The 19121-nt window shown below is 33.7% G+C and overlaps 1 protein-coding gene across 2 annotated transcripts in view; it reads right to left on the bottom strand.

Annotated features, from left to right (window-relative positions):
• Positions 1–19121, bottom strand: part of LOC129006013 (beta-1,3-glucosyltransferase) — a 130310-nt gene that overhangs the window by 38790 nt on the left and 72399 nt on the right. For both annotated transcript variants that reach the window (XM_054400849.1, XM_054400857.1), the window contains one exon: positions 754–863. In XM_054400849.1, the coding sequence (XP_054256824.1) occupies positions 754–863 (110 nt within the window). The remainder of the gene's footprint in view (positions 1–753; positions 864–19121) is intronic.

Below are 19121 nucleotides of genomic sequence, written 5' to 3'. Positions count from 1 at the left end.
CTACGGATTGACAGGCAAAGTTCTCTCAAAACACTTAATGGTTTTTACCATGCGGTTGGCATTCTGGGTTATAGTAGTACGTTTTCTGTGCCAGTACCCACATACAAAATTTCGTCAAAATCAGACGACAGGTGTAGTCTGTACGTATATCACTTCGAAAACTTCTTTTTTGGGGTCAGGGATGGATATTATTTTCGCCCAAACTCAAACCCAAAATAATACTTCCTCCATATACTATGTGTAGGGGGAGAATGTAAAAATTAAGTCCATCAAAATAAAGAGACTGTACAACTCCTACATAGGGGTTTATTTGCAAGAACGTTATATTTTCAAATTACTTTTTAAAACACTTTAAAATACATTTTTTCTATGCTTTTTGAGCACTAAAAAGAAAAATGTTTTTAACAATAGCCTACAATAATAGTTTCCAGATAAAGTCATTTTGAGTTGTATCCAATAAATGCTGATGTCTCCAAAACAATTTGAAGTACTGTTTTATAAAAGAATATAAAGATTGTAACATAGTAGTGTTTGCCAAAAAACTCAAATGATATAATTGTCACAAAGGAAAATGTGAAATGTCTAAATAGATTTAATTTTGTCAGTAATGATCTGTGGTATTCATAAATTAAAATTACTATTTTAAGAAAGAGTAGGAAAAAAACTAAGTTTAATGATTGTTACAATTCATAATTGTAGGTATCACTTGCAATTTTCATATTTACTGTTTAACAACCTCCAACCTAAACTCACTTGGCCAGAAGCAGATGACTGCTGGATAAGACTGGTCCTCAGATCTCGTGCAAGAGCTGAGTGGTAAACATCAGCTTGGCTCAGCACAACTACAACTAGCTCCTCTGGCCCTGCAACACATGAGACCAGGTCAGTTAAATGGTCCTCAGATCTTGTACAAGAGCTGAGTGGTAAACTTCAGCTTGGCTCAGCACAACTACAACTAGCTCCTCTGGCCCTGCAACACATGAGACCAGGTCAGTTAAATGGTTCTCAGATCTTGTACAAGAGCTGAGTGGTAAACTTCAGCTTGGCTCAGCACAACTACAACTAGCTCCTCTGGCCCTGCAACACATGAGACCAGGTCAGTTAAATGGTCCTCAGATCTTGTACAAGAGCTGAGTGGTAAACTTCAGCTTGGCTCAGCACAACTACAACTAGCTCCTCTGGCCCTGCAACACATGAGACCAGGTCAGTTAAATGGTTCTCAGATCTTGTACAAGAGCTGAGTGGTAAACTTCAGCTTGGCTCAGCACAACTACAACTAGCTCCTCTGGCCCTGCAACACATGCGACCAGGTCAGTTAAATGGTTCTCAGATCTTGTACAAGAGCTGAGTGGTAAACTTCAGCTTGGCTCAGCACAACTACAACTAGCTCCTCTGGCCCTGCAACACATGAGACCAGGTCAGTTAAATGGTTCTCAGATCTTGTACAAGAGCTGAGTGGTAAACATCAGCTTGGCTCAGCACAACTACAACTAGCTCCTCTGGCCCTGCAACACATGAGACCAGGTCAGTTAAATGGTTCTCAGATCTTGTACAAGAGCTGAGTGGTAAACTTCAGCTTGGCTCAGCACAACTACAACTAGCTCCTCTGGCCCTGCAACACATGAGACCAGGTCAGTTAAATGGTCCTCAGATCTTGTACAAGAGCTGAGTGGTAAACATCAGCTTGGCTCAGCACAACTACAACTAGCTCCTCTGGCCCTGCAACACATGAGACCAGGTCAGTTAAATGGTCCTCAGATCTTGTACAAGAGCTGAGTGGTAAACATCAGCTTGGCTCAGCACAACTACAACTAGCTCCTCTGGCCCTGCAACACATGAGACCAGGACAGTTAAATGGTCCTCAGATCTTGTGCAAGAGCTGAGCGGTAATAATCAGCTTGGCTCTGCACAACTACAACTAGCTCCTCTGGCCCTGCAACACATGAGACCAGGTCAGTTAAATGGTCCTCAGATCTTGTGCAAGAGCTGAGTGGTAATAATCAGCTTGGCTCAGCACAACTACAACTAGCTCCTCTGGCCCTGCAACACATGAGACCAGGTCAGTTAAATGGTCCTCAGATCTTGTACAAGAGCTGAGTGGTAAACATCAGCTTGGCTCTGCACAACTACAACTAGCTCCTCTGGCCCTGCAACACATGAGACCAGGTCAGTTAAATGGTCCTCAGATCTTGTGCAAGAGCTGAGTGGTAATAATCAGCTTAGCTCAGCACAACTACAACTAGCTCCTCTGGCCCTGCAACACATGAGACCAGGTCAGTTAAATGGTCCTCAGATCTTGTACAAGAGCTGAGTGGTAAACATCAGCTTGGCTCAGCACAACTACAACTAGCTCCTCTGGCCCTGCAACACATGAGACCAGGTCAGTTAAATGGTCCTCAGATCTTGTACAAGAGCTGAGTGGTAAACATCAGCTTGACTCAGCACAACAACAACTAGCTCCTCTGGCCCTGCAACACATGAGACCAGGTCAGTTAAATGGTCCTCATATCTTGTGCAAGATCTGAGTGGTAATAATCAGCTTGGCTCAGCACAACTACAACTAGCTCCTCTGACCCTGCAACACATGAGACCAGGTCAGTTAAATGGTCCTCAGATCTTGTGCAAGAGCTGAGTGGTAATAATCAGCTTGGCTCAGCACAACTACAACTAGCTCCTCTGACCCTGCAACACATGAGACCAGGTCAGTTAAATGGTCCTCAGGTCTTGTGCAAGAGCTGAGTGGTAATAATCAGCTTGGCTCAGCACAACTACAACTAGCTCCTCTGGCCCTGCAACACATGAGACCAGGTCAGTTAAATGGTCCTAAGATCTTGTGCAAGAGCTGAGTGGTAAACTTCAGCTTGGCTCAGCACAACTACAACTAGCTCCTCTGACCCTGCAACACATGAGACCAGGTCAGTTAAATGGTCCTCAGATCTTGTACAAGAGCTGAGTGGTAATAATCAGCTTGGCTCAGCACAACTACAACTAGCTCCTCTGGCCCTGCAACACATGAGACCAGGTCAGTTAAATGGTCCTCAGATCTTGTGCAAGAGCTGAGTGGTGATAATCAGCTTGGCTCAGCACAACTACAACTAGCTCCTCTGGCCCTGCAACACATGAGACCAGGTCAGTTAAATGGTCCTCAGATCTTGTACAAGAGCTGAGTGGTAATAATCAGCTTGGCTCTGCACAACTACAACTATCTAGTAATTGTTGGGCAATTGTTGATTTTTGTTTATCAGTTTTTGGGTTGGGGTAGTGTTCCTTGAAACGCTGAGTTAAAGTTCTGCCTGTCCATCCAATATAAAAATTAGGGCATTCCATATAATTTATTTTATTTACCCCAGATTTTTGTAATTCATTCTTATCACTTGTATTACGGGGGGGATGGTGCCTCTTTGGTTTTATTTGTTGTTCTCGAGGGTCAGATGGAGTCCGTGTTTTTTCAGCATTTTGTGGAGTCCATTCTGGGCTGTTTGGCTGTATTCAATGCAAATTAATTTCTTTTCTGATTTTTCAGTAACATTCAGATTTTTGTTTTGTGTGTTATTATTAAATTTTGAAACCAGTTTGTCGATCATACTATGCTTATAACCGTTGGAGAGTATTTTTTATTAAAATTAATGTGTTATGGTTTTTATAATTCTAAACCAAATAATGCAATCCCCCATTGCTGTAACAATTACGGTTTAGAATTTATGGCAACTTTTGTGATTTTACCCTATAATATATCATAGTTACTCCCATAGCTTACACATGATAGGGGTTGTTGACAAGCTATTGGGAGAACGTATGTGTCAGATTGATGATACCGTTTATTTATTTTTAGTTTTAGCCTTTAAAAGTAACATACATTTTATATGGGAATATTTAGTTTTTGATTTATTACTCAAATACTAAAAGTAATAAACACTAGGTGTACATTGGAAAGTTGTTAATCTTAACTAGACGCTTAAATTGATATGCTATTTGACATATGTTGCCATTTGATTTTTTGGATTGACAGGGCTACCAACACTACAAAAAAATAATATATAGGTTGACATAAGGAAATTTCGAGATTCGAACCCGTGGTCTCCATTTCTGGAATACCCTGTGCTTGGATCTTGTTCTAAGCATTTTAAAATGGATTCTTTGTAGGTGATTTAGGGGGAATAATTTTAATTCACGTTTCTAAGTGAAAACGTACTCCCGTAAAGTCTATTACGATTTTGTTACTGTACATTATACCATTGATATGTCAAACTATTGACAAGAATGCAACAATAAGCTAAAACCATGGGCCATACCCCTAACCCTAAAGAGAAAAATGCTACTTTAGACCCACAAGGCATGTATTAAAAAGGTTTGTTTTTGCTACAATGTTTTTCACAAACAATACAGTAGTTGCGTTTAAATTTTTGATAAAGGTCTATTAAAGTATTTTGTAAAAATTAAGGAAATTGAAATTCATGCATCTTGAATAGTAAATTTTTAAAACTTTATCTAAAAAAATTTAAAATATTAAAAAATTTACAAAAATCTTCTATGTTATATATATATATTTTTTATTTTTATTATAATGTTTGTAAACCTTAAGTAAAGTTAGTTTTGGTTATTGGTGATGCTTATGCAGTACGCATACTTTTGTCCTAAGTCAGCAAGTAAACTAAGAGTGTTCTAAACAATTTGTATTCATGGCTCGTCCTTATTTCCCTTCTACATGTAAATTTTGTGCTTTAATGCCTTAAACCTAAATAGCTTAATGTTAGCGTTTGTTACCACCTAAAAATATTAGTACTGCATGAAATTAAATTACCTGTGCATAAAATACTTTTTAAGATTTTTTATTTCAATAAAATATTTTTTATTATTTGTATAGCTTCTAATCCTAATTCAAGTCGTCACAACTCTATGGGTAAAAAGGCATTATTTTGAAGTTTCAGTCGAATATTTAAATACCCCTGAAGCAAACCTGCAGACTAAGCGAATTTCAACTTGTCTGATTACATTTTTACTAAAATATTTCTATAAATAAGACATATTTATTCCCAATTTAAATAAACATTAGATTTAACCAGTGCTTAGGTTTGCTGCTACGGGGAAGGTAAAAAGTGTTCAATAGTACCAACAGTATAGAATGAAATAAATAAATTTGCCAAATTTTATCAACATATATCCATAAACAAGTAAACTACAACAGTTTTAATTTTCTCCATAAGAATAACATGGGAAGACCGAAAAATGTTTACTTAATACTTAACTAATAAGACTGATGTGTCAGACTGATAAATTTTGTATTTTTCAAAGTTGAACTATATCATAACTGATATCACCATGTTTTCTAAGGGTAAGAGCTATTTTTAATAAGGTAGGTCTAATTAATTTTTTTTATACTAATATTTTTTATTGATGTTTTTTAATAAAATATTTTAAATATTCTTGACTATTATTATTATTATTATTATATAGTAAAAAAGTGTTTTTTGTTGTAAAATGTTAATACTGTAGTTTAGTAAGAAATGAATGTATTTTATAATTTTGATCATAATATGTTCACGAACAAGCAAACTGCAACAGTTGACTCCATAAGACTAACATGGGAATTTTAAATTACACTTTTTTTTTATTTTCTCCGTGACCGTTAGCCATAAAATAGCGCTTCAATATACTAAATTATTTCTTTTTTTAAGCTCTACAAAATGGTTGAGAAAGAAATTGCAAAAATTTTTATTTTTAGGGTTAAAAATGGGAAAAACCCATTCTTACCCCATAAAACCCCCCATAAACCCCTGTTCCCATGGTCTGATTATGCTGGTTCGCGAACTCGTTCGAATAAACGTAGGTTTACATTTAATCAAAATCGGATCATATTTGCTCGAGTTATCACGCTAACGGACACATATATATATATATTTATTAAGTTAAGTATTTTGTTTCGTCGGTTTAATGAATTGCTGGTATGTTATTTCATATATATATATATATATATATATATATAAGTATGTATATATATGTATGTATGTATATGAATTTGAACGGATGGTGTTTTTGGCCTCTGGGGACCTCAAAACGAAAAAGAAAATCGGTCCCAGGTCTAGGTCTTACCATGAGACCTACGGTAATAGCTTATTCCCTATTTGGGAAATTCGCTGAAAAGACTGAATTATAATTGCTTCTGTTTTATTTTTACTATTTCATAAACTTTGATAATATATCAATAAAGGCTTTAGGCATTATAAAAAATGTATTTTAATAGTACAGTAGTTTACGCAACGATCGCGTAAAGATAGTGTTAACGACACGAGTAGAAAATTTAAGGTACGTGTCTTGGCGAGTGCCTTAAAAACTTCTATGAGTGTCGTTATAGTAGTTAAGGCAACGATTGCGTTAAGTTAGTCTTTACGACACGAGTAGAAAATTTAATTAACAAGTAATGCAAAAACTTCCACTAGTGTCGTAAATACTATTACTACTGATTAATATAGTGAAACAGTTAATTTACAGTTAGATCTCAGCATCGAATATGAGGTCCACAACGAGCTTTGTGAAAAAGTGGTTGAGAGTTTTTCAAAATAAACCAGAAGCACATTTTCATTTATCAATTTAACCTTATTTTGTTTTGTCCGTTTAATGAATTGCTGGTATGTAATTTCATACCTTTGTTTCGATTTTGGTGGCAAAAGATGAGCAAAAACAGTTTGTGCTCTCATTTCCATCTCGTAAACTTTACTTTCACTAACTGAAATTTTTAAATCAACTCAATCTACCTTCCTTTAACTTCCACCAACTTAGGTTAAGATTACGCGAGTATCAACAGGAACAAGTCGGATCAACAATTAAAATTGTCAACTGATCAGCTGATTAGTTGACGTTCGAAGCATTACAATTTACTTCTTTTCTCTCAATCCTTGAACCTCATTGTTCCGTTACCCGTGTTGTTATGAGAAAAACTATGCTGTTATGAAATGAAACTATGCTGTTATGAAAGTAAACAGCTGTTAAGTGAAACTTTTCAATTCTAAGTACTGAACTGAAATGGCTACTTTAAAAAACGGTCGTAGGCAAATACTATTTACGCGAGTTGCGTACACTACTTTACCTACAACCGGTTTTTAATTGCTAATAATCACTACTGTACTCAAAACTTTTAAGAGAGGTTATGTAAACCTCTCATTGCCACTGGCATTGATGCAACGACTCATTGTACTAATCACTAAACTGCACCAATAGTTAAATTTCTCTTAATCCTTGAACCTCATTGTTCCATTAATTATGTTGTTAAGTAAAACTATGATGTTATGTAAGTAAACAATGCTGTTATGTGAAACTTTTTAATTCTAAGAATTGAACTGAAACGGCTACGGTACTTTAAAAACGGTCTATGTAAAAAAGTTTTACTTTATCAACTTTTAATTAATGTATTGGTTTTTCCGTACAATTTACGACACTTAGAATTATTTCACAATAAACCACATAAAATGTAAAAGTACAGAGGAGTAATAATTTTACACAGTTTTTACTTTCATGGTTATATTTATACAGTATGAAAAAAAAATAAATAAAAAATGGTCTCACAGACCAAAGACACTAAACCAGTGATATAAATCAAGACACCACTCTAGGGTTTTTAAGGAAGCATGTCTTTTCAAATTTTACAGTCTTTTTTATAAGCATAAGCGCCTTTTAGCGAATTTCCCTATAGGGAAGTAACAGTCTTTTTTATAAGCATAAGCGCCTTTTAGCGAATTTCCCTATAGGGAAGTAGCTATTACCGTAGGTCTCATGGTAAGACCTAGGCCCGGGACCGATTTACTTTTTTCATTTTGATGTCCCCAGAGGCCAAAAACACCATTCGTTCAAACTTTTATATATCTATCTATATATATATATATATATATATATGTCCATCCGCACGATAACTTGAGTAATTTTTGTCTGATTTTGATAAAATTTGGTTTGAAGGTGTAAGGAGGGATAAACTTGAATGAGTTCGCGAACCAGCATGATCGGACTATGGGAACGGGGGTTTATGGGGGGTTTTATGGGGTAAAAATAGGTATTTCCCATTTTTGACCCTAAAAACTAAATTTCACAATTTCTTATTAAACCATTTCGTAGAGCTTAAAAAAACAAATAATTTAGTATATTGAAGCGCCTAAGTGTTACGGAGAAAATTCAAAAAAATTTTCATTTTAAAATTCCCATGTTATTCTTATGGACAATAAGTCAACTGTTGTAGTTTGCTTGTTTATGAACATATTTTGATCAAATTTGGAAAATACATTAATTTCTTACTAAACCACAGTACTTTTTAACATTTTACATCTAAAAAAACTTGTTTACCCTCCCTGTTGCAGCAAACCTAAGTACTCATTAAACTAATTCTGTTTAAATCTATATATAAAAAAAATACCCCCGCCGCAGCAAACCTGCCGTCTAAGCGAATTTCCATTTCGCCGAATTGATTTTCAATTGATCTATTTAAATAACATTAGGTTTAACGAGTACCTAGGTTTGCTGCTACAAGGAAACTAATAAAGTAGTGTGTTTTTAGTAAAATATTGATAGCTTACTATAAAATAAATAAATTGGCCAAGTTTGATCAAAATATATCCATAAACAAGCAAACTACAACATTTTACAATATTCTCCATAAGAATAACATGGGAATTTTAAATTTACAATTTTTTTAGTTTTCTCCGTAACCAATAACCGTACAAAAACACTTTGATATACTGAATTGTTTGTTTTTTTAAGCTCTTTAAGAAGGTTTAGAGAAAAATTGGGAAATTTTGTGTTTTGAGGGTAAAAAGTGAGAAAAACCAATTTTTACCCAATAAAACCCCCCATAAAACCCTGTTCCCATGGTCCGATCTAGCTGGATCGCGAACTCATTCAAGTTTATCCCGCCTTACACCTTCAAACCAAATTTCATCAAAATCGGATAAAAATTACTCAAGTTATCGTGTTCACGGACACATATATATATAAATCTATATATATATATACCTATATATATATATATATATACATATATAAAAATTTGAACGAATGGTGTTTTTGGCCTCTGGGGACATTAAAATGAAAAAGTAGATCGGTCCCGGGCCTAAGTCTTACCATGAGACCTACGGTAATAGCTACTTCCCTATAGGGAAATTCGCTAAAATCTGTTTAAAAAAAGAAAAAGACAAATCTAAATTTATGAAAAATCTGAAGGCATTCTTACTTGACCTTGCACCTTACAAAATAGAAGATTATAGTGATTTCAATTTAAAATAATGTAGCCTATAGTATTTTGTTTAAATGTTTCTTATTGCTAATTTAGGTAGTAAGTAACAATAGACACTATTCATGTACGAAAATTTGTACTGTGTGAATAAAGACTCTTTGAATCTTGAATATATATAAAGCTCAAATACCACTGACTCATTCATTCATTCACTCACTCACTCACTCATCAGAAAATCTCAGAAACCATGAGACCTAGGAACCTGAAACTTGGCAGGCATCTTCCTTTTGGGTAGTAGACGCTCACTAAGAAAGGATTTTACCCTCCGACCTCTGGGCTCCGCCCCAGTGGCTCTGGGGTTTCCCATGTTAACCTTATGAGAACTCATATTTAAATGGAATTAATGAATCTTAACAGCTGTTTCAATTAAACAAGTTGGTTCTGTTCTATGATGTTCAATAGCATTAAAGTTACAAGGATTACCAACAGGGTGCAGCACTATTATTTCTTTTACATTTATGACAACAGCTAATTTGCAACCAAAAGGAGAGTGAGCGTAGCGAACAAACTTCAACCTGGAGGCGAGTTAGCGTAGCGAACGAGCTAAACTGAAGGCAAGTGAGCGCAGCGAACAAGCTCTAACCTAAAAGTGAGTGAGCGTAGCGAATGAACTTCAACCAGGACGTCAGGACGTGATTGAGCCATACGAACGAGATCATCTTAAAAATTAAGAAGTTAAACGGGGCAAAGCCTGCGGGTTACAGCTAGTGGGGAATAAATGTGATATTTTTAAGGAGACATTTTAGTTTAAATCCAATCAGGCAAATGGAAATTCGCTAAGTCTGCAGGTTTGCTGTGGAGGGGGTATTTTACTTTGTACTAGGTTGCCTAAGATAAGTAAACTCCTTATCTGAAATAAAATAAAATACTTAAGTTTTGTTTATAAAATTAATTTTGCATGTGCAACTATTTCATACAGCAGATAGAAAGAACCAAATTGTTGTTCTCTTCCGCGTCCTCTTCCCGTTGTGAAGCAAGGGTGTAGCAGCTCGTTATTATTTTATTCAATACAAATTATTTAATCAAATAACACTCAACAAATTTAATGATACGTATATTGATCTAAAATTCAAAAATAAATAAATATATCAATCATTTTATAATTTTCACGTGACTTTTAAAAACTGCCTTTAGTTTAGTAAATGTATTTCCTATATACATTAAAAATCCTACTGTATGCAATGTTTAACAATGATAATTATATATTAATTGGTTTATAGCGTTATTTAATTAGAATAAAATAATGCTAAACGAAGTTATGTGTCTATACGGTATATTAGTTGTGTAGAGTGTAGAGTTTAAGCAAGAGAGTGTGTTAAAGTAGAGTGCTCTAATCGCCTTTTCATGGTAATGGAGCTTTAATCAGATGATTATGCGTATGAAATATCAACCTTCACAAAGGCTCTATATGTGTTAGGTCTAACAGTTACTAACATCTCCATTAACCTTTATCTAATACCTAGCAAAGCTGAAGAAAATGGAAATTTTTCATGCCAGTATTGAACACGTATATTGGTAGAAACAAAATAGTGACCGTGACAGATTATCTATGATGGTAGCATTAACATTAATAAAGTTAAATCGTATGTCATTCATTATCCTATAAGGTTTTTTATTTCTTGAAATCAGCATGCAGTAGGCATATCAAAACAAATAACCACAAAAACAAATTATTAACTAAAAAATAATAAATTAATAAGAAAATACAGTATTATGATTGGTATACAATGAGTTTATATGGCTAAAAGATCCAAATTATACTTTCCCATGGTAACTGACAATTTTGCAGACAAAAATGCATAACAATGACTAATAATACTTTTGGGAAACAAAGAGTAAAATGAAGAGCCGAGGGAGTCAATTGAGCCAAGTGTGGAATATTTGATGAGAGGAAATCTCACTTATTCAGTACAATTGTCAACACTAACGGAGTCTCGGGTCTGATGATTTGGCTCTTCTGTTGACACCCAGTCAATTTATTCACTTTTTATTGGGATTCTAGCTCTCTTTGCCTTAGATTTAACCTTATCGATATGTTACGTAACACAATTTAAACTGCACAATGACACATTACAAATATACGAGTTGTAATTAACATGACCAACGTACATTTTGGTTCTTTTTGGTTTTGTTTAGTATACTCAAAATCTTATTCATTTAATTTTCTAATACTGTACTTTCTTTTTGATAATAAATAAGTTAAAATATTATTATTTATTTATTTCATGCCAACGGCAAATTATATCACGTCAGGACGTGATTGAGCCATACGAACGAGATCATCTTAAAAATTAAGAAGTTAAACGGGGCAAAGCCTGCGGGTTACAGCTAGTGGGGAATAAATGTGATATTTTTAAGGAGACATTTTAGTTTAAATCCAATCAGGCAAATGGAAATTCGCTAAGTCTGCAGGTTTGCTGTGGAGGGGGTATTTTACTTTGTACTAGGTTGCCTAAGATAAGTAAACTCCTTATCTGAAATAAAATAAAATACTTAAGTTTTGTTTATAAAATTAATTTTGCATGTGCAACTATTTCATACAGCAGATAGAAAGAACCAAATTGTTGTTCTCTTCCGCGTCCTCTTCCCGTTGTGAAGCAAGGGTGTAGCAGCTCGTTATTATTTTATTCAATACAAATTATGTAATCAAATAACACTCAACAAATTTAATGATACGTATATTGATCTAAAATTCAAAAATAAATAAATATATCAATCATTTTATAATTTTCACGTGACTTTTAAAAACTGCCTTTAGTTTAGTAAATGTATTTCCTATATACATTAAAAAATCCTACTGTATGCAATGTTTAACAATGATAATTATATACTAGGGTTGCTTTCAGAGAGGTGAAAGCCAGTTGAGCGGAACAAACGTGATTTGATATTTGTATAAGTAATTAAATGTAAAAAGGTCAATAGATGTACTAATGCTGGTTTTATTGATAAAAATTATAATAATTCAAATTTGTTTTTACTACATCTTGTTATTCAGATACCTCTTCCAGAAGTGTATTATGGTAGTTTTGACCATGAAAATATTACAGTAGTTGGAATCTGATATTAACATCCAAAAAGTAAAGTATAAAAAAGATAAAGGTAATTTAACATCTAAATGCAACTGTAGCCTACAACAAAAAAACATTGGGCTAAATTTTTCACCCTTACAATCGGTTAAATTATTTAAGTATAAAAAAACAGTAACTATAAAAAAACGAGTATTAAAGTATAACAACAGGAGGGGAAATTTGACATTTAAATTCAACCGTGCAACATAAAATGGCTGAAATGTAGGCCTAAACATAAGTAATAAGTAAACATCGCATTCAGCTGATTTAAGTGAAAACAGAATAATAATAAGAAGGGAAGACATGCCTTAAATATACAATGTAGATAATATAATTAGAAATTAGTAGCCTACTTCTGGACAAGCCTTGACAATTATCCATACCGTGGTTAAAAGTGGACTTCTATAAGCCTAGGTAATTAATTTATTTACTTATTATTATGGTTGTAACTGGACGTATGTATAGCCCGTGGCTTGGCAATCAAATAACAGTATTTATACAGGATAGGCTACTGTTATCAACATTTGAAATTACTGAATTGTTACCAAATTACTGTTTCACAAAATGCAGATTCCATTTTCAGCCGAGCCATTAAAATGAGGATTTGCCGAACAATTATTAATATTACAGAATAGTATTTAATGATATACAACTTTTCACATTTCATAAATTACATGTTAGTTTTGCTATGGTCAAAGGTCCAAATCCAAATGTTCTTTTCATTTTGTTTTTATGTAGTAATTTTCTAGAATTATTGACTTTATATAAAGACAATGCTAGAATACCGTAGATGGCTTGTTAATACCATAATGCAAGCATTTTTGTAATCGTTTCCCCGTTTAACCAACTATTCCAAAAGATAAAAATTATATGGTGCAACACAAATAAACAACCCGATCACCTACCAACACTTTACCTACCTAATCTAACCTTACTTTAAAACACTAATACTCATAAACCACGAATACTCATAAACCCCGACCTACCTTCCCCACATGCCGAAATTAGATCAGTGTTCAATCTGCGTTTTATTAATAAGTGTAATAACTTACTGCACCGTCGATGTGATTCAACATAATATAACCTGTGAGGTATTATCGGATTAAATATCGATTTCGATGCGGTTCGATATATCGCTTATTAGATTCTGATTTCTAACATTGGCTGTTTCTAAATTCTAATCAGCTGGCAACACAAATAGGTTCCCAAGAAAGTAGTCACCGCGGTCCGTATCCCTCCGCTCCTTGTTTATGCTCCGCACATTGAGAAAGTAGTTCCGTATATTTTCTCAATTTTCAGTGAATTCCGCGCCTTGAAAAAAGGTTTTAACGGCATTTTCTTGTTTATTAAAATCATAGGAATGGTTTAAAAACGTTTAAAAGAAAAGTCTAGAAAGTTAAGAAATACCTTATGATTCTCTTGTTTACATTTTTCTTGTAAACAAAAAACTGTCATATGGCTACTTTAGTCCCATAAGCCTAATGTTAAAAATTGGAAATTTTAAGTTCGTTTTAAATTGCATTCGTATTATCTAATTGAAATTTGCTTGTTTAAAAACCATCTCACTATTAGTCTAAGTAATTTTGTTAAGTTTGGCTGAAATGCGTTCAGCCGTTATTGAGTGATGTTGCTCTATTTGTTGCATTGAAGTTGATCCCAAAGAGCTACGCTCGCTTCGCTCGCTCCGCTCAATTAATTGGTTTATAGCGTTATTTAATTAGAATAAAATAATGCTAAACGAAGTTATGTGTCTTTACGGTATATTAGTTGTGTAGAGTGTAGAGTTTAAGCAAGAGAGTGTGTTAAAGTAGAGTGCTCTAATCGCCTTTTCATGGTAATGGAGCTTTAATCAGATGATTATGCGTATGAAATATCAACCTTCACAAAGGCTCTATATGTGTTAGGTCTAACAGTTACTAACATCTCCATTAACCTTTATCTAATACCTAGCAAAGCTGAAGAAAATGGAAATTTTTCATGCCAGTATTGAACACGTATATTGGTAGAAACAAAATAGTGACCGTGACAGATTATCTATGATGGTAGCATTAACATTAATAAAGTTAAATCGTATGTCATTCATTATCCTATAAGGTTTTTTATTTCTTGAAATCAGCATGCAGTAGGCATATCAAAACAAATAACCACAAAAACAAATTATTAACTAAAAAATAATAAATTAATAAGAAAATACAGTATTATGATTGGTATACAATGAGTTTATATGGCTAAAAGATCCAAATTATACTTTCCCATGGTAACTGACAATTTTGCAGACAAAAATGCATAACAATGACTAATAATACTTTTGGGAAACAAAGAGTAAAATGAAGAGCCGAGGGAGTCAATTGAGCCAAGTGTGGAATATTTGATGAGAGGAAATCTCACTTATTCAGTACAATTGTCAACACTAACGGAGTCTCGGGTCTGATGATTTGGCTCTTCTGTTGACACCCAGTCAATTTATTCACTTTTTATTGGGATTCTAGCTCTCTTTGCCTTAGATTTAACCTTATCGATATGTTACGTAACACAATTTAAACTGCACAATGACACATTACAAATATACGAGTTGTAATTAACATGACCAACGTACATTTTGGTTCTTTTTGGTTTTGTTTAGTATACTCAAAATCTTATTCATTTAATTTTCTAATACTGTACTTTCTTTTTGATAATAAATAAGTTAAAATATTATTATTTATTTATTTCATGCCAACGGCAAATTATTGCAGATAAGTTTAATCATAGATTCGACAACCTTCCTTACAGATTATTCGGCAGTATGGGTAGAAATGATTTCAAAGGAATATTTAGTCTGGTTATAGCTCTAGAGTGTTATGTCCTCTTGTTGTTTATACATTAGTTTATTTACTTAGAATTTTTTATGATCAAATATAATATCATATTTATACACAACTACCTGCAGTATTTTTGTTAATGGTATTGTAACCAAGAAGCAACGCCCAGACAGTAAAATCTTATTTAAAATAAGAGAAACATACAGTCAACAATCAACATGCACAAACCAAAACAAACTTCACAACAGTAAAATTATGATTCTACTTCCAGTATTCAAAATCAGTGTAAGATCTTGTAGTCTTAATATTAAAAAGTGATAGGGGTTTTCTTTTTTATTTACTTCACGATTCTGAATCAACTACTAGACGGAATTTCACTATTTTTGTGTTGAAAGAAAGATAATTATGACAGGAAGGAAACATTAAAGCCATAACTTTAGTTTATATTTCTATTTTTTAGAAATTAAGTTTTAATTTTTTTTTACTAGCATCCGATGCTAACAATTTAAAGTCGTTGTGAGTAGTTTCAGTGCTGGTTTAACTAACAGCTGGATTCAAACTGTCATTGAAATGTTTACGTTACAGTACAGGCTATTTGTTTACAATAATATTGATCTTTGGTATTTGCCTATTCACTTTAAAATGTAGGTTTTTCCTAGTAAACAAATCTACATTATCAGGAAATGTGTAATTTTGAATGATACATCTCAAATGTGTATAATCAAATGTTTTTGTAAATGCAATCTGTGTAAGTATAAGCTTATACTATGAAAATGTTACCGTAACTAATGTTTGGAAAATATTGTTTACAGCAAACTATCGCTTAAACGTCCAAGAAATAGGTGGTTTACGTGTTAATACTTATTTTTATTGTTCAAATGTGTGTATGTCGGCATGCCAACATTTTGGTTAGTAATGAAAATGTCAACTGGTGTAGGAGGTCTCAGGAAAACTGTCAAATAATCTGCAGGGTTTCATAAGAAACCAAAATCGATTCTTACCATACCTTAACTATCCCATTAGTACTTTATGGTTCAGAAACTTAGGCACTGACCATAAAAAGGAAAACCTTTATTGCTGGGTTTGAGAATATAGTGAAGAGAAAATATACGGACCAGTTCAAGATAACAGAGGTTGAGATATGAAAGAACAGAGAGCTAAGAGAAATATATAAACACCCATATATATAGGGACGTTTTCCAAAAGGAAAATGCTCGGATAAGCAGGAAATGCGTGGTTGAGAGAAGATACAGCAACTTTTAAAAGTGTAGTCCAAGGAGTACCACAAGGTAGACGACCTCTTGGAAGGCCAAGAATGAAGTGGAAAGACCAAAAGTAATGAAATACACCTCCAGACTGGGGATCCACTTTAGAAGAGGTAGGGGATAGAAGAAAATGGGAGGCCAGAATCCTCTTAAGGTTTCAGTGGCCGTGGAGGTAAGATAAGGTACGGTAAGTGATAATATGCAATAGAAGGTGGTATGTAGCTGTAGGCTACTTAAAACCAGTGTGTGTGTGAATTGGTTGCCAATCTCACTTCAAGGCTTTTCAAATTGATACGATTGCTGTTTTTTTTTGTTTTTTTTTTTTTTGTAAAGTTATCGATTTCAAATGCATATCGAATAGGCCTATAATTAGATTAAAGAAATAGGTGGTCGCATGACATTTGTGTACAAGACGATTTTTCCAATTAAAACTGCTAGAATTTGTCTTAATGCGTTAAACTAGCTTTCCTGAATTATTTTCAGTTGAATTGATTACTCGATTAAGTAGCACAGGCCAACAGCTCGTAATTTCTGTTTAATTTTGAGCAAATAAACCAAGGCAAGACTTCATGAATAAGTTGTTTTATTTGATCAGCAATAATTATTTAACAACTAACATTTTTATTTACTTGCAAAACCTTATTGCTTATTAAAGCAGAAGATAAAAATAATATAATAAATTGTTTTCATTTAGTCAAACATTAGTTGCACAAGAATATCCATGAAGATTATATGGCTTTATTATATGTATTTTAGTGATTGTAGACCTACTTATGATAAACATATTTTGTTGATTAGAATGCAAAGTAGGATTGTGTGTCGCTCATTGGTATGCACAGGGATTGGTGTACACTGTACAGCATGTAAACTGCTCTCTGCCTGTCCTGGACTACATTACAAACTTCATTAAAACTTCTTACGAGCACTCAAATTAAAAAAAAAAACCCCGCCGCAGCAAACCTGCCAACTAAGCGAATTTCCAATTGTCTGAATTGATTTTCAATTAAATCTATTTAAATAACATTGGTTTGATGAGTACCAAGGTTTGCTGCTACAAGGAAACTAATAAAGTGTGTTTTTAGTAAAATATAAATAGCTTAGTATAAGATAAATAAATTAGCCAAGTTTGATGAAAATATATCCATTAACAAGCAAACTACAACATTTTACAATATTCTCCATAAGAATAGCATGGGAAATTTTAAATTTAAAATTTGTTGAATTTTCTCCGTTACCAATAACCATACAAAAACACTTTGATATACTAAATTATTTGTTTTTTAAGCTCTTTAAAAAGATCTAGAGAAATTGGGAAATGTTGTGTTTTGAGGGTCAAAAATGAGAAAAACCTTGTTTTATCCCATAAAACGTAAAACCCCGTTCCTATGGTCTGATCATGATGGTTTGCAACTCATTCAAGTTTATCCTGCCTTACACCTTTGAATCAAATTTCATTAAAATCGAACAAGAAATACTCAAGTTATCACGTTCACGGACACACATATATATGTATACATATATAAAAATTTGAAGGATGGTGTTTTTGGCCTCTGGGGACATCAAAATGAAAATGTAAATCGGTCCCAGGCCTAGGTCTTACCGTGCCACCTACGGTAATAACTACTTCCCTATAGGGATATTCGCTATAACAACAGCTTTTAAAAAATTAAACCTTACAAATTAATCTCTCTCTAGGGACTTGTACCCACTCTGATTCAACATACTAAGTTTTCATAATAGTAGAAATTTGATGATTTTGTATTTAGAAATCTATCACAGAGTGAAATAATTTTGTTTTGTAAAATCTGTTAAAACATGTCAAAACTTTAAATTTATGCTTCATTAGGCTTAAAAGCCTAATGAAAATATTGTAAACATTTGTTTTTGGTTTGAATGTCAGGTTTTTGTCACAACTTGTTGTTATATAGATTCTCATCATATAAATCTTTTAAGATTGGAGTCAATGAGGAAGATAAGGCAACGCTGCTCGATCCTTTGTTTTGGGATGAGGGTATATTGGTGAAGGAGTATGTACCCAAAAAAGCGCAACCTTACCAACAAGAATTTTTTGTCCGTGAAGTCAGGTTAGGTCCAAGTGATGCTAAATCTAACCTGTCGAGTGAACTGATCTGTGGAAATGTTGCCACAAAATTTATTCTGTTTAACTGGAATGTGCAGGGCATTGTGTCTAAATTGGACTATCTTGACGTGTTAAAAAGCGAGATTAATCCTCATATTTTGTGCCTGGTTGAGCACTGGCTCTCTACTGATGAACTAATATTACTTAAAATTCTCGGTTATTCTATTGCTGTAAACTATTGCAGAAAATCTTCTAAACATGGTGGTTCTGTTATTCTTCTAAAGGACAGTATTGAAGGTAAGCCACTCCAAGTCATAAATGGCATGGCAGTTGATAAGGAATTTGAAGTTTGCGGAGTGTTTATTGCATGCTTCAATTTGGTAATCATTAACGTTTACCGAATCCCTGATCGTAGGAAAATGTCAGTAGATGCTTTTATAAATCGACTCTATGATGCTCTTGGCTATGTATTTACGAAGTTCCCAACCTGTAATATTGTGCTAACTGGTGACTTTAATGTGGATCTTTGTGCAGAGGATTATGATACTACTGAATTCCTCAATTTATTAAGTATGTTTGCACTCAAACCTACTATTACTGATATTACTCGTCCCAGTAATAATCTACGTGGCG

Source organism: Macrosteles quadrilineatus, unplaced genomic scaffold (genome assembly GCF_028750875.1).
Source record: "Macrosteles quadrilineatus isolate MER2022 unplaced genomic scaffold, UCM_ALF_1.0 Scaffold_1__1_contigs__length_201487025, whole genome shotgun sequence".
NCBI classification, from domain to species: domain Eukaryota; kingdom Metazoa; phylum Arthropoda; class Insecta; order Hemiptera; family Cicadellidae; genus Macrosteles; species Macrosteles quadrilineatus.
Note: the sequence above shows the minus strand (reverse complement) of the source record. Positions and strands in the feature narration are given on the sequence as shown.